At 44.8% G+C, this 23,248-nt stretch overlaps 2 protein-coding genes across 3 annotated transcripts in view; both read left to right on the top strand.

The window, feature by feature from the left end:
- LOC103824734 (mothers against decapentaplegic homolog 2-like) overlaps nt 1-23,248 on the top strand; it is an 84,710-nt gene that overhangs the window by 14,286 nt on the left and 47,176 nt on the right. The gene's annotated exons all lie outside the window — the stretch shown is intronic.
- Nucleotides 7,573-13,183, top strand: LOC127060978 (uncharacterized). The gene is made up of 2 exons (XM_050986437.1): nt 7,573-7,999; nt 8,290-13,183. Exon 2 carries the CDS (start codon nt 8,466-8,468, stop codon nt 9,372-9,374), a length of 909 nt encoding a protein of 302 aa, XP_050842394.1. The 5' UTR covers nt 7,573-7,999; nt 8,290-8,465; the 3' UTR covers nt 9,375-13,183.

Here is a 23,248-nt window from a genome sequence, read left to right on the forward strand (position 1 = left end):
CATCTATTTATTTTCTGTTGTGTCTGGTAGTTTCAGTTAAATTGTACAAGCTGTATCCATTCTCCCTTTTGAAGTTTTGTCTTTGGAGGCACACTGCCTGAAGACTATGTTAATTCTTTGTTATTGGTTAATGTAAATGCTTTTTTACTGAATAACTTTAAATATTTCTAGAACTGTTCTTCCACTCCTGATATGTATATACATTTAGGTAAATAACTTGCATTCTACCGCTTTGTCATTCTCAACTTAATTCATAGCAACTGCTCTGCGAGGGGCAAGGGTTATGTTTGTAAGTATAATGTGGTCTGTTTTCCATTCATGTTGTGCAGAAATACTGCTAAGGTGCCTGTGCAAGCTCATTGTGTGCAACACAAGTATCAAATCACCTCACAGGTGTGTTTTTCTATGAAAAAGAGGATCTGGTGACATGGGAATATTTTGGGCATTTAGTGCCTTGACACTTAAAATAATTTCTAGGGGAGAGAAACTGCATCTGGTTTATGACCATAATTTCTGTATTAGCATGTTCATCCCAACTACTTTTAAACTTTTATTAATCATAGCACAAACTAGGTCTGACTGGTGTCACTAATGATTTCCATATATCAAATGTATTAAAGCTCTTCAAATGGTTTTAGTGTTCTTTTAGATTTGACACAGCTGTTTGGGAAAATCATGAGTATGCTCTGAATAAATGACTACTTTAATTGTATTTTCTCTTTTCTATCCACCTTTTGTTTCTAATGCTGCCCTCTGCTTGTATTTTCTTCCCTAGAGCAGTTCCAAATTTCTCTGGGTTTCCCTTCTGCTTTCCTCCTTTTGCTGGCTGGAAAACAATTGGAAATAAAATATTAGCTCTTTCTTGTCTTGGTGTATATCAGTAGACTAAGACTGGAACCTGTAGGGGTATGTATTTCTTGACTTGACATAAGATGACTATGTATTTAGCAAGTCTTTACCATCATAAAGACAAAATGCTTTAATTGTGAGGTGTTTGATATGACAAGCTAAATATCCCATATAGAGATTCACTTGATATAAAATGTGTATCTGTCTTCTAGAGCTCTCCTGCAAGGGTACTGGGGCAGTAAATATTCATATTTCAAAAGAACAGTTGTCTAATTTTTCGAGAGGATTTAAAGAGTGTGCTAATAAATAATTGTTTTCCTAGTCTACATTGGGTATGTCCTGCTTGCATGAACTTTTGTGTGACATACTAAGTAATTGTTTAAAACTGAATACAAAGCTCTATGATACTCTGTATAGCCACCATGTTATGACCAGTAGTTCTTGCTGGGCTGTGATATACCGTTCTCCTCTATCCTCCAGTAAGCTGTAAAAAGTACTGGACCTAGGTTTTACTTTTCTTAACTACCTTAGGAGTAAGCTAGTAGCTAGAGAGCTCTTGAAGTGATATTGGCAATTGTTATAAATGATCAATTCTGCAGCCAAATTTATAAAAAATATTTTATAAATTTATTAGATCGACAACCAAAAAAATAAAATATTATAAAACCGCCACAGCCAAAACAGCGTCAACCCTGGACTTTGACGCTGGGTGAACTTAGGTCAAGCCGACGTAGTGTCAGCGTCTCCCCAGAGTGTCACACCAACTGCTCCAGGTAGCCAGCTTATATACAGTTTATTCTGCCTGGAGCAGAAATGACCTAAGATTTCTGTACGTTCCTACGTATGTATAACAGGAACTATACAGATGCAGTCCTGTACAAAAGCAAGTCCATAGGCTTGGATGGCTGTCTGGGCTCCTCGAAATGGTCTTCCTTTCAGCTGTAGCCAAGACTTCCCCTGTTTTTCGATGTAATCTCTCCCAGGTGTTGTTCAGTGAATTTTCTGGACATTCTTGGGAAATGGTTGCTGATGACCCAGGAAAAGACTCATTCACCCATTAATGGCCATGATTTTATCTGGGTGAGTCCGGGAAGTCTTTTGGAAATGAAAAGCCCTGCTTCTGGCCATGGGGGTCAGATGCATGGTTGGATCTTTATAATTTTTATACAATCTCCAAAGCATGACTTATTGTTACATGGTTTTCTGGGGTCCCAGGATGAGGGAAGAGACGAGACAGTTGACTCCATGCATCAGAAGGCTTGATTTATTATGATATGATATATAAGATATAAAAACTATACTAAAAGAATAAAGCTAGAGATTTCACTACCAAGGCTATCCTAAGAATAGCAAAGAATGTGTAAACTGAAGTCTTCTCAGCCCGAGACTGGCCGAAAAGGTGAATTGTGATAGGCTCTTAATTGCAAACAGTCTGACGGGGCCAATCACAGATTTCTCCCCGTTGCATTCCACAGCAGCAGATAAGAATTGTTTACAGTTTGTTCCGAGGTCTCTCAGTTCTCAGGAGAGGAAAAATCCTAAGTAAAAGATTTTTCATAAACTATGTCGGTGACAACTTATCATCATATACTACAATCCCTCCCCATTTATTTTACCCATTTTAATTCATGCTTCTACTTTATTAATTTTCTATTTCTACCCACCACCATTGAGGGTTCCTCACAAGCGGAGTACCCCTTACACTATTCGGTATTCCCCTTGTGGGATGCCCTGATACACTACACTACTTCTTTCTTCTGTGTTTTGTCTTTCAAACCTTGCCAATGCTTCTGCAGCATCGCTGGCATACCTTCTCTCCCCGAGCCTCATGATCTTAGATGCATCCTGTCCGGAAGCTCCCTCCAAGTCTATGGGGACTATTGCAATCTGCATTCCCGTGACTACATAGTGGATCAGTCTGATAAAACATGGAATCAGACAGGGTAGGAATAGGATCCCGGCTACTGAACAGAGAACGAGAAATATTACTTTGTTCCACCATGCTCCATCAAATAAATTGTCCCACCAGGAGGACTGCAAAATCGAATTCCATTTTTGGACGGGGACATAGGCCACCTTTTTAATTTCGGCCGCCAAACCTCTTATGGTTTCCCCATAATCATCAATTTCAATACAACATTCCGATTCATTAAATTTCCCACACACCCCTCCCTCTTCGGCCAACAAATAGTCTAGTGCTATTCGATTTTGGTAAACAAAGGCTCTCACCTGATTGTGCTGCTGACTTAGTAAGTCCAGGGCTTCTGAGGTGTGATTGGATACAATTTCCATAACTGCTTGCAATCTGATCAGCCTGTTCAGTAGGTAGATTAGGGTCCTATATCCATAGCTTCCATCCTGTGCCCACGTGGCCGGCCCATAATAATCGATCATTCTTGCCGCTGGCCACTCCTCTTCCCCCCAGGCTTGCCTCCCACTTATCACCGGTATCATCTTCTTCAGACTCCTCCTCTCCCTCTTCAAGGTCTCATGCAACGGAGCCCCTAACAGATTGCTTTGCGTCCTCCGAAGAGTGAAGAAAACTGGCCTGATCATACCCAGAGTGCAAGACCCTCTCCACCTCGGGGGTAACTCACTGTATGCCTTCTTTCCACAGATCCAATAAATCCCATCTGGTGCTTTCCATTTAATGTTTATTTTCCCTGGGTCTCCCCAGAATTCTCTTACACTTTCCACGGATTGGAAAGAGTTGGCTCCTGGACTTTGGACCCAGCACAATCCTGTTCTCTCGTCCCACTCACAATTTGTATCTTTTTTCAGACTCCAATACCTCAAAGGTGGGGCAGGGAGCCATACCTTTCCTTCTGAATCAGAATTCACCATCAAAGTAGACACACAGGGAGTGTATCCTACCATTTCCGTGTATTCTCTCCCTTCCCGACTGACACAAATTGAGCTAATCATTCTTTGGTCCAAAACCCACCCCTCAGGCCTCTGTACCAATTTTGAGACCCTTGGGCTATCCCATTTCAGAAGTTGCTCAGGAGCCAAACCTTCCCTTTTACAGGGCTATTTCTCAGCAGATTTCAGCCCTCCACAAATCCAACAGTTTGATAAACCCAATTCTGTTGCTATTTCTTGAATCAGATCAATGAATAAGTTCCTGTCCGGGGAAGGTCATTCCCCATCAGCATATTGCTTTTCAAAGGCCTCATACTCTTCCCCCAGTGTTTGCAACCTTTCCTGTTCAGTCTTTTGCTTCCTCAGTTCTGACTCCCTTCTTCTAATTTCTTGTATAATTTCTTTCATTTTCCCTTCAGGATCCTCATCATCTTTGTTGTTTGCAAAACAAATCACTCTGTCATATTGCAGGCACACCCTATCATCCTTTGCTCGTGCCAGATCCAATATGAGTGGGTTCTTTTTCCCGATAACTTTATTATCAAATTTCGTATTCTTTGTTACCCAATACATTTTCCCATTCATTGTGCATACCCCCAACCTTGTGCTATCATTGCACAAAGGGTTCACCTGGTGATATGCCATAAAAATTGACTGTCTTTCCCCCGACCCACAGTTAGGTTACACTGGTCACAAATGGGGATTGACTTTTGTTCTGCTTCACGTTTTCTCCTCTGGAACCCATGATTGTTTGACTGCCCATTCCTTAACCCGGCCTCAGGATTGATGCACCAAGTCCCGATTTCCATTTCACACAATTTCACCCGAGTACCATTTTTCCAACAGTACCTGCTAGTTCCGTTCGGGCATTCCTCTGGGGCTTGGTATGTCGAGGATCCCCTGTTCTCGGCGACTGGGACCACTTGAGTGCAGTTTCCACACCTGACCACGGAGCTTCGGTTGTTCCTGGGGACCTCAATGCTCAGACTCTGCATCCCGCACATGGCTAGGCTCCGGCCAGTCAGGATTCCCACTAGGCGTACTCCTCTGCCTTTGCCTCCGCCCCTTGGGGTGCCACCAGCATCGAGGAAGACCATCTTCGCGGCAGCAGGAGTACTCTTCAGGGAAGATGCCCTTGGACCTAGCCGCATACCGCCTTTTAAAGGCGCCCCACCGAGACACCCTGATTGCATCGGAACTGCACGGGACCCTGATGGATTTCCGGCATTCCAAATCCAGAATTTCTGCTTGGGACCTAAGCTTCCCACGCACCCCGTTTTGAAAAATACGAAATCACTCCTGAGAATCTAATTCAATGATACCCAGACTTGTGGCTAAAGTCAGGATACAGTCAGTCAACTTGAGTTCCTCCTCCAAACACTGAGTGCACAGTCCTTTCGGCCTCTGCCCCCTTCTGCAATGAATCACAAAAACCCCTTGACAATATTCACACCTAAAGTGTACAAACTGATAGCATACACAATCTGACAGTATACAACTTATCCGCTCGTTGTTTGTCATTTATGAGGACGTTGGAGTCGGATTTTCAAGTCGCCGGGAGAAGAAGTGACCCTCCAGTCAGGTGCTTCCTCCTGCTGCTTGGCTTTCTTCACCATAGACGCGTGCGTACAGCCCTTCTCCGCTGTCCGAATGGCCGTGTCTGTTGTCAGGAGCACAAGAAAAGGACCTTCCCAGTGAGGAGAGAGCGATGCCTCTTTCCACACTTTTACAAACACCTTGTCCCCAGGCTGAATTTTGTGAATAGCGAACCCCAGAGGAGTACTCTCTGTCACGATTCCCTGTTTTCGAAGTTCCTGTAAGTTTCTGTTGGTCGCAACCAGGTATGGTTGGATCTGACCGTCCTCAAATCTGGGGTGTCCCACCGGCATTCCATGCTTGTATGGCATCCCATAGAGCATTTCAAACGGTGAGAGCCCCGTCTCTGAATGAGGCATGGTTCGGATATTAAGCAAAGCCAAGGGCAGACACTTCAACCAGGACATCTTTGTCTCCAAAATCAATTTTGATAACTGTGCCTTCAAAGTTGGATTCATTCTTTCCACTTGTCCTGAACTCTGGGGGTGCCACGGAGTGTGGTACTCCCACCCAGTGCCCAAAGCCTCAGCCATTTGCTTAATAACCGTTGATGTAAAATGTTTTCCCTGATCCAAATCAATGTCATTCACTACTTTATATCGCGGTACAATCTCCTCCAGTGATTTTCTGGCCACCGTCTGGGCCGTTCCTCGAGAGCTGGGGAAGGCTTCTACCCAATGAGTCAATTTATCCACAATCACCAATACAAATTTGAACCTTCCAACTTTTGGCAATTCAGTAAAATCAACTGGAATTCTTTCAAATAGCCGGTACGCAATGGGGCGACTCCCCAGGGCAGCCTTCCTGGCTCTTGATTTGTTTATCTTTTGACAAATTAACACCCTTGTACCACCTATCTCGCCAATTCATAAATTCCCTTGCACCAGAATAAATTTAGAGATTGCTCTTCCAGAGCCTGTGCCCCCAGTGTATTTTCTGGTGCAACCTTCGCAGAATCCTCCGAGTAAATCTTCTGGAAACTAATTCCTTCCCATCAGGTAACCTCCACTTACCTTCTTTCAATTCGCCTCCGTTTTTTTCGTAACATTCAATTTCCTTTGGGGAGGACTGAGGGGAATCCTCAGGGGTTTCTTCCCTTTCAACCTCTGGGGTACTTGCCACCATAAGTGCCGCAGTTCTGGCCTCCTGATCCGCCAAATTGTTCCCTCTGGTTCGAACTGAATTCTTGTCTGATGCCCTTTCACATGGACCACCGCAATTTCTTCTGGCCCTCTCAGTGCTTCCAGAATTTGTCGAATCAGTTCCCCATGCATTAGTTCTTTTCCCCTCGTATTGATCAGCCTACTTTCTTCCCTTTATCTTTTCAAATGTATGAAGCACCCCGAAGGCATATCTCGGATCGGTGAAAATTGTTCCCTTTCTCCCTTTCAGTCTTTTCAATGCTCTCAAAACTGCATACAATTTGCATACTTGTGCAGACCAGCTTGCATTCAGGGGACCTGCCTCTATCACTTTCCCTGTCAACCCGTCCACAACCGCGTATCCTGATTTTCTTTTCCCTTCAACCACCCTGCTTGACCCGTCCACAAACCACTTTTCCCCTTCATCTAGTTCGTCTGCTAAATCCTCCCTGATCTTGGTTTGCAGCTTGACTGTTTCCACGCAGTCATGAGCTAGTTTCTCTGCCGCCTCTCCAAACAGAAACTGTGCAGGGTTCTGCGCAGTCGTTGTTCTCAATTCCACATCCGGTGAATGAATCAAAATGGCCTCATATTTCAGCAACCTTGCATCTTTGAGCCGCTTGTCTGCTTTCTGTTGTAGTATACCCCGCACGTTGTGCGGAGCAAATACTACCAGAGGTGCTCCAAAAGTCACCTTTTTCACTTTCTCCACTAGCAAAGCCATAGCTACAATAGCCTGCAAAAACGTGGGCCAGCCTCTGCTGACTGGGTCCAAAAGCCGGGATGTCACCGACATGTTTTATGAAAAGTCCTTTCCTTAGGATTTTTCCCCTCCTGAAAAGCTGAGAGGCCTCAGGAACAAACGGTAAACAATTCTTATCTGCAGCTGTGGAATACAACAGGGGGAATCTGTGATTGGCCTCATCAGGCTGTTTCCAATTAAGGGCCAATCACAGATGACCTGTCCGGACGGTCTCAGTCAGAGACAAGCCTTTGTTTTTCATTCCTTTTCTATTCTTAGCTTAGCCTTCTAGTGAAATCCTTTCCTCTATTCTTTTAGTATAGTTTTAATATATTATCTATCATAAAATAATAAATCAAGCTTCTGATACATGGAGTCAACTTTCTCGTCTTTTTGCCTCATCCTGGGACCCTTGTGGACGATACCACAAATGGTGATCCCCGAGTGAAAAAAGGGACATCACCACAAAAGGTGAACACCGAGGACAGAACTGACAGATGGTGCCTCGAGTGAAGAAATCACCACAATTGGACCCTGAGTGAAAAAGAATTCTTCATTTGGTAAGCCCAGAGGAGCATTGCTACATTTGGGTAAACCCCGAGTGTTTGGCATCGATGGTCACCTACACAAGTGACCACAGAAGTGGCTTCTAGCCAGGAGCTGAAGAACTGAAGATCCTGAAATTGGACAGAGTTCACAGCCAAGTCTGGCCACAGAGAGAACCTTTTGAAAAGTCTCCGAGACAAGATATCTGGAAGTCTTCGCGGCACAGAGCAGCCTGCTGAAGCCCAGAGGACACTGTCACAAGGTACTGTTTACAGTTCCCTTCCTGATAATGCTGCCCTTCGTGTAAGGCAGATTCGGATGTGGGCAAGGGTGCCTACGGAGGTGGAGGTTCCATTCTCTCCCTCAGAGGAGAAACTTATTGGCCTCTGGCAAAAATGGGGTCATGGGGACAGAATCCCTATGCTGACGACACATTTCTATGAGTTTTTCCGGTGGGCAAAGCACCATGACTTTTTCGATGATGTGCTGTATGCCCTTGATTCATACGTTTGGGAATGCATGGAATTAATTATCCGAGATCTTTTTTACCAGGGACTTGGATTTCCTCGGATTTATCCGTCATTCAGAACTCTCTTCCCGGTTTTGAAACGGAAAGCATCTGCATATCAGTGGATTGCGAATTGCGGAGGTATGTCTCCCTTCTCGCTGGAGCTGGCAATAGAGGAACCTGTGCAAAACCACGGCCTGCAGGTTCCCAGCCCCGCCAAATGGGGGTGGGGGGGCAAAGCTTTGCCCGCAGCAGAAGAAAAATTTTTTCTGCGCCTTTGGAGCATGCTCCGACAGAACCGCTTCCCCCCCCTCGTTGCTCTCAGGGGGGAGGTGAGTTGGCTCCGCTGCCCGAGCCGGAGCCGTGGGCCCCACCCCAGCCCGCCCCGCAGAACGTGCCAGTCCCCACGGCCCCTCCAGCGGCCCCGCCTCAGCCCGGACTGGACCCATCGCTTCTAGCAGAGTTTGTGGGCGTTCCCGTGGCAGAAGCACCGCCTCCCGCGGCTTCGCCCGAGTTGCTAGGCGACACACTCGACAGCAGCGATGATCGACGGCAGCCCGTCCCGGAGTCGGGACCTGCAGCCCCTGTCCCTTCTCCTTCTGCATCGCAGCCGGCAATTGCGTTCACGGCGGTGCCCGCGGAGGTCGATCCCACGCCGCCCGCGCCAGTCCCTCCCACGTCTGACCCTCCAGCAGAGCCCATGAGGGCTCCAACTGCGGCGGCCTCGCCTTCGCCTGCCACGCCGGGGGAGGAGGCTGAGGTTGAGAACCACCAAGCGGAACCATCATCGGAGCCGCCCCTGGCGCCGCGGCTCCCCGCGGCGGCCACCGCGGCACCTGCGATCAGCCTGGATTCCCCCCCGAGCTTTTCGGGCTGTCCCGAGGCTGCCCCTGCGGGGGGAGCTGGGACAGGGGAAGGGGATTCCGGCCTGCCCCTCCGTGGGGGGGTTGTGGCTCGACAGCTGATTGCGAGTTCAGCCCGTCTGCCTGCTTTCAAATTCAGCGTTTTTCGCGGGCCGACTTGGGTTTGCTTCAGAGGTTCCCGCTGGGGGTTGGAATGCCTGACTTCCCCTGCGCGCCCCAGCGGCGTTCGGGAGGTGGCTCCTGAGCCTTCTGCCTCTGGTCCCTAGCCCGCAGGGGGTGGTACCGAGGGGCAGAAAGGAGGAACACCTTTTGCATTTGCGTTGCAGAGGCAGAAGAAACAGTGGAAAGTGAGCATCGCTCACCTGCTTTGGGGACAAAGCACCCCCAGATCTAGGGTGATGATCCCTGGGAAAGCTTTTCTTCCCCAGCTGCTGGTCTGCACCGGTTCAGAGGGGATGAAGCGTTCGGTCACTCGTGCTGCCCAGGCATTGGCAGCAGGGTGCCATGTTGAGAGAACACAGAGCCCGCTCCTTGGGCCAGGTCTGAGCCGTTTGGCTCGGTTTCCTGGGCCAGGGCCTCCGCCCGGCCAGCGCCTATTGGGTTTGGGGGCTTTGCTTCCCCTGTCAGGACCTGGGCCACCGTTCTGTAGGCCAGGTCTGGGATCCCTGATCCTTCCACGTGGACCTGGGCCACCATTCTGTAGGCCAGGTCTGGGATCCCTGTTCCTTCCACGAGGGCCAGGGCCCCCCGCAGGGCCTCAGTGGCCCCTCTCTGCTGCTGCTCTTTCGGATAAAAAAAAAAAAAAAAAAAAAAAAAAAAAAAAAAAAAATTTAATAAAAGGAGTTGAAAGGGCTAGCAGCTCAAAAATTTTTGCAAGCCTGTTTCAGGACAAAAAGGAATTTTCGGCGATGTCGAAAAGGAACATCCTCAGTTTGGACTTTTTCCTGAAACTCAGCTGTTTGGACTTGAAGCAACGAACTTTGTTTGCATTGTTTTTGCATTTTCTTATATCTTAAGATTGTTTTGTGATGTGATGGAATTTGGTGTTCTGCAGGTGAAGAATTTCCCTGATGGTTCCACACCAGCATTTGATTGATGTTTTGATTTGCAACACCAAGCCTCTCAGGTGTTTTGTCTTTCCTCTGCTTGGCCCAGCAGATGAAATTGCAAACACTTTTCTTTTTAATTTATTTAAAATAAAAAGGGTGAGATGTCACCGACATGTTTTATGAAAAATCCTTTCCTTAGGATTTTTCCCCTCCTGAGAAGCTGAGAGGCCTCAGGAACAAACGGTAAACAATTCTTATCTGCTGCTGTGGAATGCAACAGGGGGAATCTGTGATTGGCCTCATCAGGCTGTTTCCAATGAAGGGCCAATCACAGATGACCTGTCCGGATGGTCTCAGTCAGAGACAAGCCTTTGTTTTTCATTCCTTTTCTAATCTTAGCTTAGCCTTCTAGTGAAATCCTTTCCTCTATTCTTTTAGTATAGTTTTAATATATTATCTATCATAAAATAATAAATCAAGCTTCTGATACATGGAGTCAACTTTCTCATCTCTTCCCTCATCCTGGGACCCTTGTGAACGATACCACACCCGGACAAGTACCCTACAGGCTTTCTGATCCCCACCCAGTCTTGCGTCAGCACCCCATGTGCTGTGTGGTTGCTAGTGTCCACAAACAACTGAAAAGGTTTCCTGACATCAGGGAGGCTCAACACTGGTGGTGCCATGAGCGCCTCCTTGACCCCCTTAAACTCTTCTTCATCCTTTTGTGTCCATTTGATCCTGTCTGTGGTGAGCTTCTCATAGAGAAACTTCACCTTGTCACTATAACTTTCGATCCACTGCCGACAATACCCCAACAATCCCAAAAGCTGCCGGACCTCTTTTTTCGTCTGCGGGGGTGGTAAGGCAATAATCCCTGCCACCCTCTCTGGATCCAATTTCTTTTTTCCCTTTGTTAACCAGTGTCCCAGATATCTGACCTCTGGTTCTGTGAACTGCAATTTTGATTTTGAAACTTTCAATCTCTTTTGTCCCAAAAAATTCAAAAGCTCAATTGTGTTTGTCCTTACCTCCTCTTCCCCTTTCCCTGCAACCAGCAAGTCATCTACATACTGTAGAAGCTTTGTTCCTTCCGTGGGTACAAACTCACTCAAAACCTGCTCAAGTGCCTGCCCAAATAAGTTTGGAGAATCCACGAAGCCCTGAGGCAAGGAAGTCGACCTGAGCTGCTGCTTCCTATTGGTCTCTGGATCTTCCCATTGAAATGGGAAATAATCGCGACTGCCCTCATCCAGAGGACACGTCCAGAAAGCATCAACTAAATCAATCATGCTGTACCACATATCTTCAGGGGAGAGATTGTTTAACAAAGCGTAAGGATTCGACACAGTGGGAAACAGTCTTAGTTCTCTGATTCACAGCCCGTAAATCTTGCACCAGCCTAAAGCTGCCGTCCGATTTTCTTACTGCCAAAATCGGGGTATTGTGTTGTGACATGCACGGTTCCAGTGTGCCTTTCTTTATTAATTCGTCAATCACTGGTTTCGAGCCCCTCCTTCCTTCCATGGAGAGGGGATACTGTTTGACCCGTATAGGTTCTTCGGGTCTTTCAATTTCCACCAAAATCGGTTCTATGTCCAACCTCCCAGCTTCTCCCGGGACATACCACACCCTCGGGTCTATTTTCTCCTCATCAGGGGCAGTGAGGCTGTAAAGTCTCACTTTGAGCTGTGCTTTTTCCACCGCCAGCCCAACCCCCAAAGTGACCCTCATGTCCCACCCCAACAAGTTAATTCTGCGCCTTTGGCTAGTAAAATGTTACCAATGTGTCTTCTGTTTCCCATGTTTATTTCAATGTTTTTTGTGATTGGGACCTCAAAAGGGTCCCCTTTTGCTCCTGTCACCACCATGGAATCATCGCTCAAAGAGCATCCCTTCGGTTTTTGCAACACCGTCGTCTACTCTGCTCCTGAATCCACCATAAATTGTAATTCTTCTTTGTATGGTCCCACTTTTAATTTTATCAAGGGCTCCCTAGATGTTCTGGGACCCAAATGGAAAAGCCCCTGACACCTCTAATCTTCCTGAAACATTGCCTGATCCTTGGCTCTGTTGGGGCAATTTCTTTTAACGTGCCCCTTTTGTTTGCAGTAATAACATTCAAACTCCCGCTTTTGCTCCCCTGAACCTTTGTCCTGAGCCTGAGATGGACCTGTTTTCATTGTTGGCGCCTTTTTTGCTGTATCCTTTCCCCGTTCCTCTTTCTGAGCTTCTTTCCCCGTTCCTTCTTTCTGAGTCCTGCTGCCGCTAGGACTTTTGCTTGTATTTTCTGTTTCTCCTCATCTCGGCGCGTGTAGACTTTCTGAGCTTCCCACAACAGTTCCTGCAGTCCTTGTTCCTGCCAGCCATCTATTTTCTCCAACTTCTTTCGAATATCCTCCCAAGATTTTGCTACAAACTGTGTCTTCAACAATACCATCCCCACCGGGGAATCAGGGTCCGTCCCTGAATACATCCTCAAACCCTTCCGGAGTCTTTCCAACCACTCCGTAGGTGTTTCATCCTTCCCTTGGCATTCCCTGAGCACTTTGCTCATGTTCTGCCCTTTCGGTACCGCCTCCCTGATACCTTGAATCACCATATTTCTCAGATTTATCATCCTCTGCCTCCCCTTTTCCATCTGGGTTTCCCAAGACAGCTTTTGGTTCGGCCACCGCTCCTCCCCGGACCCCCCGTTTGGGTTCCGCTTTTCCCAATCCCTGATCGCAGCTGACCGGATCATGTCTCTCTCCTCATTATTAAATAATGACCTGAGGATCGCTTGGAGATCCTCATAAGTATAAATGCTTGTTCCCAAAAATTCATCCAACTTCTCTGCTACTCCGAGTGGGTCATCCATCAGCTTTCCCATCTCCTTTTTGAACGCCCTTACATCACTTGTGTCAATCGGGGTGTGGACATATCCAATCACCCCTGGAGTCGTTGGTACCTCCCATAAGGGATAGATACCAAGTTTTTCCTCCTCATCCCCACTTTCCCCCACGGTCGACCTCCTCATTCTTCTCCTAGTTCAGCGTGCCGGGGGACAGTTGTCCCTGGAGACACCCACCCCTTCTCCTCGACTTTCGGGGACACTTGTGGCTGCGGCTGCTCTGCAAGACGCGTGGCCGTGTGGGGGAGCGGATGCCGCCGCTTGTTCTGGTGGCGGCGGTGATGCAGTCGCCTGAGCTTGCGGCACCCCCACTTCGGGAGGCATTCCTGGCGCCGCTTGTGCCAGAGCGGGATCTGGCTGCTGTGGGGCCACAAGGTGAGGCGGTGGAAGATTTTCCAATGGTTCCCACTCCCTCCCTGCTTTCGCCACATGCTGGCAGGCTCTCACTGGGTACAGGCTCGGGCGAGCATGCCTCCACATGTCTGCATACTTATATTCCTCCGGGTCCCGCGGACTGCGACCGTTCACGTGGTCAAACAAAGACTCACAGGTCCAACTTTCAAACGTGCTGAATATTGGCCAAACCACGTACTGTCCGATCTCCCTCCCTCCCCATTTCTCCATACTACAATGAATCATCTTTTCCTTGGATTTTCCCCACCTTCGTGGATTCTCATCCCAGTGTTCCAGCATCCACCCCAGAGGACTGCCTCGGGGTATTTCTGGTAACACTCTCCCGGAGACCTGAGGGATTTTCTCCTGGGTTTTCTTTTGTCGCTTGCTTTTTCCCAACCCCATTTTCTCAAAGAAGGTTATGAATTTCCTTACCTTTTGTTGTTTTCCCGGGACTTTAGTCTCTAGTCCCGATCCTTTCTCCAACATTAGGTTTCCCAGCTCGTGAAAAGTCGCCAGCCTGACCAAGTCTGACAGTTGACCTCCCTGTCGACTTGTAGGTAGACTTTGTTACCAGTTTCCTCTGGTTTCAGAAGGTGTTCGAATTCCAAGAACCTTCCAGGCTCACTTCCCCCTTTCCGATCCCAAACGTTACCGGTTTTCCCCCTAGACTCTTCCTGAGCCCCAGGTCTCGTGTGTTTCGGACCAGAACCTCTCGATTTCCCCTTGACTGACTGCTTCCCTCGCGGGATAGTGGAACCGCAATCGTGGGGTCCGCACTCGCTCCGTGACAATGTCACGTCTCACACACACGTCCGATCACGCTCCACCCAACCACACAATACTTACAGTCCTTTTCCTGCTTGGAATTCTTCGTGCACGTTGATTTTTATGGATGGAAAAGACCTCGGAACTTGGAGATCTCTCTAGATCTTTCCAAGTCGAGAATGGGCCCTTATCTCCCTTGGCTGTGGCTCTATTAGCATGCGGCTCCAATCATCATCCGTGCCTCTGGTCTGCTGTTTTTTGTGGATCTGATTTGTTCCGAAATCCGATTCCCGTCCAGGCCGCTAAAATCAGCGGGGCGCCCCCCCAGCGGGAAAAGGGGTTCTCGGACCCCAATATCAGATCACGTCGGGCCGTCACCAAATTGTTATAAATGATCAATTCTGCAGCCAAATTTTTAAAAAATATTTTATAAATTTATTAGATCGACAACCAAAAAATTAAAATATTATAAAACCGCCACAGCCAAAACAGCGTCAACCCTGGACTTTGACGCTGGGTGAACTTAGGTCAAGCCAACGTAGTGTCAGCGTCTCCCCAGAGTGTCACACCAACTGCTCCAGGTAGCCAGCTTATATACAGTTTATTCTGCCTGGAGCAGAAATGACCTAAGATTTCTGTACGTTCCTACGTATGTATAACAGGAACTATACAGATGCAGTCCTGTACAAAAGCAAGTCCATAGGCTTGGATGGCTGTCTGGGCTCCTCGAAATGGTCTTCCTTTCAGCTGTAGCCAAGACTTCCCCTGTTTTTCGATGTAATCTCTCCCAGGTGTTGTTCAGTGAATTTTCTGGACATTCTTGGGAAATGGTTGCTGATGACCCAGGAAAAGACTCATTCACCCATTAATGGCCATGATTTTATCTGGGCGAGTTCGGGAAGTCTTTTGGAAATGAAAAGCCCTGCTTCTGGCCATGGGGGTCAGATGCATGGTTGGATCTTTATAATTTTTATACAATCTCCAAAGCATGAATTATCTACATCATATACTACAGCAATTGTACAAGGTTTTATTTTAAACTAAGAAATGGCTTTGGTATTAAGGGGTGAGATTATTTCAGGGTTCCCAGAATTCTTGAGTTTCATAGTTAGGTTTTGGATTGTTGATATTATTTCGCTTTCATAGCAGGAGTCTCAGTTTCCAGGAAACAACAAATGTCAACTCAGTACTATAATGACTTCTGGAGATTCTTGTTCTTGGATTTAGTAAGTTAATGACGCTGCTGATTGAAATCTGTTTAATGAATGTCTTAACGATCTGCAGCTTAGCCGGGATAAATAATAAAATGCTGAATTTGGAACTTTTTTCCTTCCTAGTCAACAGAAAGTTTGAGGTGCCAAGATGCTGTGATGTAGTTCTGATGTGGCAGCTGGGCTAATTTTTCGAACCTTGTTTTGCTTGGAGTGGGTTTTTGTGTTTGGTTTTGTGTGGGTTTTTTAAACTTCCTTTAGATTTACTTACTAATACTCAGTGGAGATATTGACAAATGTGGGATGTTTCTGTTTCCCACTTGCATTATTTCCTCGACAGAAGTTACATTTGTGATTTCACAAATTTCTGGTGCCCTTGGAGAATTCCAGAGAGTTTGATGCAGTACTTTAGTATACTTTTTCATCACTGAAACCTAAAGCAACTAAATACCTTCAAGCTTTTCTCAAAACTGAAAGCAGCTTGGACAAACGTATTAAATTGCCTCTTCAGAAATCTGCATATTATATATTACTTTATGTCAGTGATAATCCTGTTGAATTAGGATTGCTCTGTTCTAATTCTGGTTGTCAAGATGACTACATACTGAGTGAGGCTGTTACTGTGTGTGCTATGCAAAAGCTGCTCATGTTGTAATTAACAGAACTTCTTATGCAGACTAATAGAGGTTCTGAGAAAGCAGAAGCAAACAGATGGAGTGGGTGTTGGCATTGCACAGCAGGGATGCTTAGCTCTTCATAAGTGGGTCAGTAATCTAGAGCAGAGGCTGAACAGAGGTCCTTTTGACACTAGCCCTCTAAGTAATTTGTAGTTATCTTGCTGAATCCTTCCAGCAAGCCAGTGGGATTTTAATCACATAATCCCTGAGTATCTTGAAACTAAATGTTGGCATGTGAGTCCACCATTTATATGAGTCTTCTAATGGAGCAGTTTCTTCCTTATTATCATGGATTGCTCTGTTGAAATAGAATCACAGAATCATAGAATGGTTTGAGTTGGAAGGGACCTTAAAGATCACCTAGTTGGAACCTCCCTGCGATAGGCAGGGATACCTTCCACTAACTAAGCAAGGTTGCTCAAAGCCCTGTCCATAAATACTTTGTAGTTAGTGGTAGCTAAAATCCAAGCCTTTAGCAAACCAAACCATGCCACATAGTGAATAGTCAAATGGCATATTCATAGTTTATCTTCAGTATTTAAAAAGTTCTTTCAGTGATGACAGTACAGAGTATTGGATCCAAAGCAGAGAAACAACTAGTTTCATCATCTCAGTATTTTGGTGTGATCAGCTGTGTGGCTTTTTTGTCATTAAAAGAGTATAGATATGCTTCATGCCTTCTTGCTTCTCTTAAATAGACTTGCCAAATGCACTTGCTTTTGTAAAATGCCTGATAATGTACAACTAATAAGCGTTTAGTTGGTGCAGGTTTGGGATAATGTTGGCCTGGAATGTTGTAGCTCCTATGTTTTTAAAACAGAAAAAAAGCTAGTCAAAGGGAAGCATTGAGTTTAGACTCCTTCGTGATGTCCTGTGTTCCTCTAGAGCATATGTCTGAAACCTAGTGCAGAACTGACTGTGTCCTTCCTGAGCTGTAACTGAGTACATCCATACCACAGGTTGAGTTCTGCTTCCATGCAAACATTTGTAAAATGTGATGACTGTATTAGGGATTTATTTTATATGAAGTATTACTACTAAAACTGCAGAATCTGGTGAAAGTTCATCAAACATGTGAAAGCAAGACCATTTTACATGGTCAAAATTCTCTAAAGAAATTATGAATTTCTCTAATATACTAATGTTATTCCTTTGCTTGCTTGTCCTGTAGCCCTTTTTTTCATTCCCTGCAGTGAGTTGGCACTAAAGGATAAGATAAGCAGCCTAGGCATACCTTATGGTACATGTTAAAATTGTTTTCTGAAGGCTCACTCTCTTTATTACTTAATATGAGCCTCCATACATGGAACTTGAGTGCTGATCACAGTGTCTACAAAGGAGTTAACAGCAGAAGTAAACTAGGCAAAGATGGGATAACTGGCTTGCAACTGCTGTTTCAGAACAAAAAAATCTTTTAAAATTATGACATTTTGAGGCCTTTTCTGCTCATAACTGAATAAAAAATAATTTCTAATCTACGTGTAAAGGGCACAGTTTTTCTTGAATATAACCTGTGCTACTTGTTAGCATGTTTTCTTTAATTCCTTGGGAATATTTGTCAGGAAAGTGATCACATAGCTGCATGCAATAACCTAGTTTTAGGGATGCTGTTGATCACCAGTAGGGCAGAGGTGTCAAGCTAATGTGGCTTTTAGAATAAATTGTTTTCAAACTTTAACATCTTTCCCCAAAATAGGTTGCTTTAGAGTATAGCAATACAGGTTAAAGCCATAGGAAATAGGTGGTTTCAACAATTACACTTAGGGGGAAGGGAAAGTTCCTCTGGAAACTCTTTTAGGAGAATTCCCAATATCTGCTGCTAAGCTATGAGTGCATTAGGTAAGGGGACAACAGCAGGCAGTTGGATTGACACAGTAGATCCTAAAATAACATTGCTATCCAAACAGAGATAAAGTCTATTTTCCCAGAAGCAGAACTTGGCACTGTCTGCTAGTTTGTAGCAGAGCTGGGATAATTCACTATTGAAGTTGGGGATGGACATTGATTCTTAATCATAGCTCACAAGTTCAGAGTTGCTATATATAAAGAACATTCCCATGGCATATACCCTATCTCAGTCTGGATGCATTCACTTAGCTCTAAATTGGTTCTATGAATTTTTGAAGACTATAGTTGAACATCTTAAGCTTTCTAAAATAAGTATAGTTATTTAAACAGTGCATCAGAATACACTATTTTTATTGCTGAGGTTACAGGAAGAATGTGCTTGTAAATTGTTTGCTTATAAACTGACTCCCTTTTCTTATGACAGGATTATTGAGGATGAAGCAGAGCCTCCTGTGATTTTTCTCTTGTTGGAATTTCAATTAAAATAATGCTTTAGAAGAAAGCCAGAGAGATCTTTCCTGGAAATATGGCAAGAGATAGTTGATTTTTTGGGGAGCGTTGGCCAAAACAAGCTTAAAAATCCCCTCATCCTCCTTATGATAGCTGGTGCTGTGAAGACTTTGGCTGTGTTAACTGGAAAGGTATAGCAGGAAGATCAAATTGTCCTTCTTTTTCTCAGTTCTGTAATTATGGTGGGAGTTGAACATTGTCTCTATGTTCTTTGTAAAAGACTAAAGAAAGTTCTTGGTGCTTTCTAAGTGTGTTGCACCAGGCTTTGGTGTCCACAGGGCAGTAAGGACAGAGTGATGGTGTGCTTTGCAGTAACTTCCTGTTGCGTGTGACATTTCTTCATCTTGGAGTTGGCCCTATGTGTATGTACTTCTCTGGCAGCTTACTGTGTAACTTCCTGACTTCCTCTTAGTAAATGATGTTGTGCAGCCTGAATTTCCAGCCTAGGAAACAGCCAGGCAGCTGCTTGCCTGGTGAATAGTCCACCTGCATTGCCTGAACATAAAATGTAAGGTCATCCTGTGAGACAAGCAGTCTGTTGTTTCTGAAAGTGGTGAGTGTGAAGCTGTTGACTTTAGGAGTGTTTTTCTGACATTTTGTAGTGTGTTTTAATTTGTGTTAAGCATTTCTTTCAATAATTTTACAACAACCACTTTCAAGTGTTCAATGTTCTGTAGTGCTGTATTGTGCAGTCTTAATTAGTGTGTAGAAAGAATGAGAGTGCTCTGAGAGATTCTACTAATTTCCTTGGAGCCTTTTGCAGAGCTGGAGTGGCAGAAGCTGGCACCTGGTTTTCCAAGACAATCTTGCACCCAAAGATACATGGTTCCACCTATTCTTAGTTCCTAAATTTTCAGGATTATGTGGTTATAGACACAAGGATGCTGGCCCTAATTACATATGCGTAAAATGGCATGTTCAAACTCTAGGTTGCAGAACACTTTTAGATGCTGTATGGACATACAATAGGAAATAAAAATTCATGTCAAATTTGACTTCAAGTCTCTATGAAACTTAATTTCTAAGCTTGATGTTAGCAATCAATAAGACAGTGCTGTAAGATTCTGCTTCATTGAATGGGGCTTTGAGCGACCTGGTCTAGTGGAAGGTGTCCCTGCCCATGGAGGGGGGGGGGGGTTCGGGATAGATGGTCCTAAGGTCCTTTTCAACCCAAATCATTTTGATATCTGTATACAGAAGAACGTATGTGCATCAGTAGGGCAGGGCCCAGACACTGTGTATTACAGCAGTTAGGGCCTTGCAAATCAGTCATTCTTTAGAAAATTAATTTGAAGATTTAAGTTTTCTAGCCTTCCAACAGTGTTGATTGAAGTTAAGAATAGTGATTATGTTCAAGTGTAATTGAGTTTTAATTATAAATACTAAAATATAGCTGATAACTTGGTTTGTTGCACAGCTGGTGATGAGGACTGAATTGCTATAACTAAGGTTAAGCTTTAGTGTAGGCATAGTTCAGGTTACAGCATCTTATAATGGTGTCATCCTGAAAAAGGACGTCTTAGAGTATTAAAGACACTTAGGGCTACCAGTTTGAAGCTTGCGCAATTCAGGAAGCTATGTGTTGTGGTTTGAGACGAAGTGAGTTTTTTGGGATGCTGTGGTCAAACCAATAGGTACTCAGATTTGAATACTGGCACCTGGTATGGCCACTGAAGACATGGATACGCCTCTAAGAACACAGGAGAGTTAAAAGCTGAGAACTCCCAGAGAGAAGTTCTTTTAGGTTCGTCCTGAAGGAGAGATCAGACCTCCCCTGCCCGGTTCCGAGCTGGGCGGGGGAGGGGAAGCCACGAGGCCTGACTGAGGTAGGCCGAGCCTGGGACAGAGAAGGGAGGTGAAGGCCCCTGCAGGATGGAAGGGTGGAGGAACCCTGAGAGGCTTTGGGCAGCCTCCCCCAGGAGAGAGAGAGAGAGAGAGAGATGGTGTCTGTGCCTGTGCCACCTTAAAATTTGATAGCACGGCTGTTGTGAAGGGGGGGGGGGGTTGTGGTGAGGTGCCTGGGGGCGGGGCCATGGGACTTCTGGACAGGCAGAGCCTGAGACTTTTAACCCTTTTCTTGGATGCTGGAAACTTTGCAAATGCTGATTCCTCCTGGAGTTGAATGAGAAGAGAGACAGAGATGAGATAAGAGGAAATGAGCCACAAGAGAAGCTGAAAAGAATCTTAGGTGGGAGGAGATGATGGAGTGGCCTTTGGCTGGACTTTTCTTTTATAGCCACGGACAGAACCATTTTTCCTGTGACAGAGAGACTGCATTTAGGGGGGAGGCAATGGCTTAGAGCCAAGAGAGTGCAGTGATGTGATGTGAAGGAGTGTGTGAACAGAGACGACGGGTGGGGAGGGTGGTGGTAGTGCCCTCCATCTCCAGAGAAGAAGAAGAAGATGATCTCTGTTCTCGAGACCCCTCAGCCCCAGGGGGTTAAATCTGGGGGGGACAGGTGTCCCAAAAGTGAGAGACTGTGCTCTTTTTAGAACTGAGCAAAGCATCCTTAAAAAGGAAAACCCTAGAAACAGCTCTGGTCCATGCACAGTGGTGAGAGCACTGGGCATGGAAGGAAGATGTCACGATAGCAAACTGATCTCCAGGCGGTGCCACATGTGACATGGAAACACAAGAGGTTTCAACTGTGTTTCCAGGGGAAGCCTATAGTACAAGGGAAACTTCTCTCTCCTTGATGAACTGAGAATTAATTATCTGAAGGGTGGTGATAGAATGAGAGTTAGTGATCTGAGGGGTGAATGTATTAGAAATTTGGTGGGGGGAGGAGGAATGTTTTTGGAAGATTTTCATCCCGAGTTCTGTGTGTTTTCTTTTATAGTTGTAAGTTAATAAAGTTTTTCCCTTTTATTCCTATGCTGAAGCCTGCTTTGCTCTATTTCTGATCACATCTCACAGCAGACACCAAAGAAGAAGCATTTTCATAGAGACACTGGCATTACGCCAGGCTCAAACCATGACACCATGTAACTTAGCCACATAACTTGTTAGAGTTGGTGTGTCAAGCAGAAAGTATCGGCATGTCTTTTGAGGTAGGTCAACATGTAAAAATATAAATGTACAAGATACTTAGCCAGTAGCAAAATGCTGTATAGTTCAAAGGAGCTTATCTTTCAAGTCAGGGGGAAAAAAAACATTGAATTTTGGGGACTATATTGTATACTAACTGAAGCCCTGGATAAAGGCTCAGGGGATGTGGATTCTGGCCTTAGCTCTGCTGCTTTTTCTCAGGTAACCTTACAAGTTTTTAATTTGCTGTCATTTTTCAGTCTATAAATTTAGATGATTTTTTGTAAGGTGCAGGATAAGTCAATTCCTTCACCTCAGTGGTATAAGCTGTATTATTTGTTTAGGTAGTAAGTTTAAGGTATTGTTCCCATTGGAGTATCAGTGATGTGGAAAGCAAGTTTATAGGTGAAAAAATGTTGGAATTTGTGCAAGTTCAAGTTACTGTTGCTCCTCATTAGGATTGTCTCAATAGTAAACAGGAAGAATCAGAATCAAAAATAAGTGTTAAAGCTTGCTTGATTTTTATATGCCATTTATTGTTTGTGAGGTTAACAACCGATGCTAGGACTGCTGAGTTTTAAGCAAATGAAAAAGAGCTACTTGTAATTATTTTAGTGACTTACCTGCTCAGTGAATCCTGGTATAAAGCTCTAACTAGTTAGAATAATATCTGTATCTGGCCCTTCATGCTGCCATTAAGAAGACATATTAGTCACTTTATATCAGGCCAGCTATTCAATGTAACAAAGATTCCTTTCCTCATTATAATTTTCTTCTGTAGAAGTTAGCTAATTTAGTTCTCTTGGTACTGTAACAAAACACCTGAGTTCTGTTTTTACTGGTGTGAATGTTTTATGACAACCAGAGCAATTTTATAGAAAAAAGCCCTTCCTGGTTGTGTTGCTCAGGCAGTTAGCTTACAAAGAATGTTTAGGATAAACAACATACTGCAGTTCTTTTACTTCTGCAACTTATAACACAAATAGCTAGTTAATAGGCTCCCTACTGATTTAATCCTGCTTCTAATCTATACCTGCTAATTTAATAAAAGTAACTTCCCATGTCTTGTTTACTACTTGTTTTTGTTTAATTACTCTGAGTTGCAGTGCTGATTGGTGGAAAACTAAAATTTACTGTATGAAATGCTGTAGTCTCATAATGAACAACTTTCTTTGGCTTCTGTCATGCTGCATTATTTGAAGCTGGTCAGCAGGATACAACAGAACAGTTGAGAGCTGGAGTAAGTTTGCATCTTGCTGCATATGCTTAAAAATTGGCAGAAGAACAATGAGGTTGGGAAAATCACCTTGAAAAAATGCTGCACAGTAATCTGACTTGAGCATTTGTTTAGAAAACATTCCCCAAATTGTGGCTTTTTATTCTGAAATGTTCAAGCAAATTTTAGTAGGTCAGTAAATTGCAGAATTAGGATGTGACAATGAAGATTGTAAAGCAAGTATGTTTATTCCAGCTGGGATGCATGGGGGATATTTCCACCATACATGCGTACCTGGTCAAGACAGGTTTCAGGTTTAAGTACACATTGATCCCGTAAGCTCACACCTCCCTGTCCACCCATTCCCCGCCCACTCTCTGCCTCCTTGCACTTCATATTGTAATTAGTCTTCTGTGGTGCCATGCCTTCTGGGGGTCATGGGCAGGGGTCTTTCAATGAAGTAAGAAGTCTTCCTCAGGTGTTTGCTACTTGACCTTTGTTTCTGGGCATGCGCTGTGGAGGTTTGGCCAACTTCTAGGTCAATGTG

This window comes from Serinus canaria, chromosome W, assembly GCF_022539315.1.
Source record: "Serinus canaria isolate serCan28SL12 chromosome W, serCan2020, whole genome shotgun sequence".
NCBI lineage: Eukaryota > Metazoa > Chordata > Aves > Passeriformes > Fringillidae > Serinus > Serinus canaria.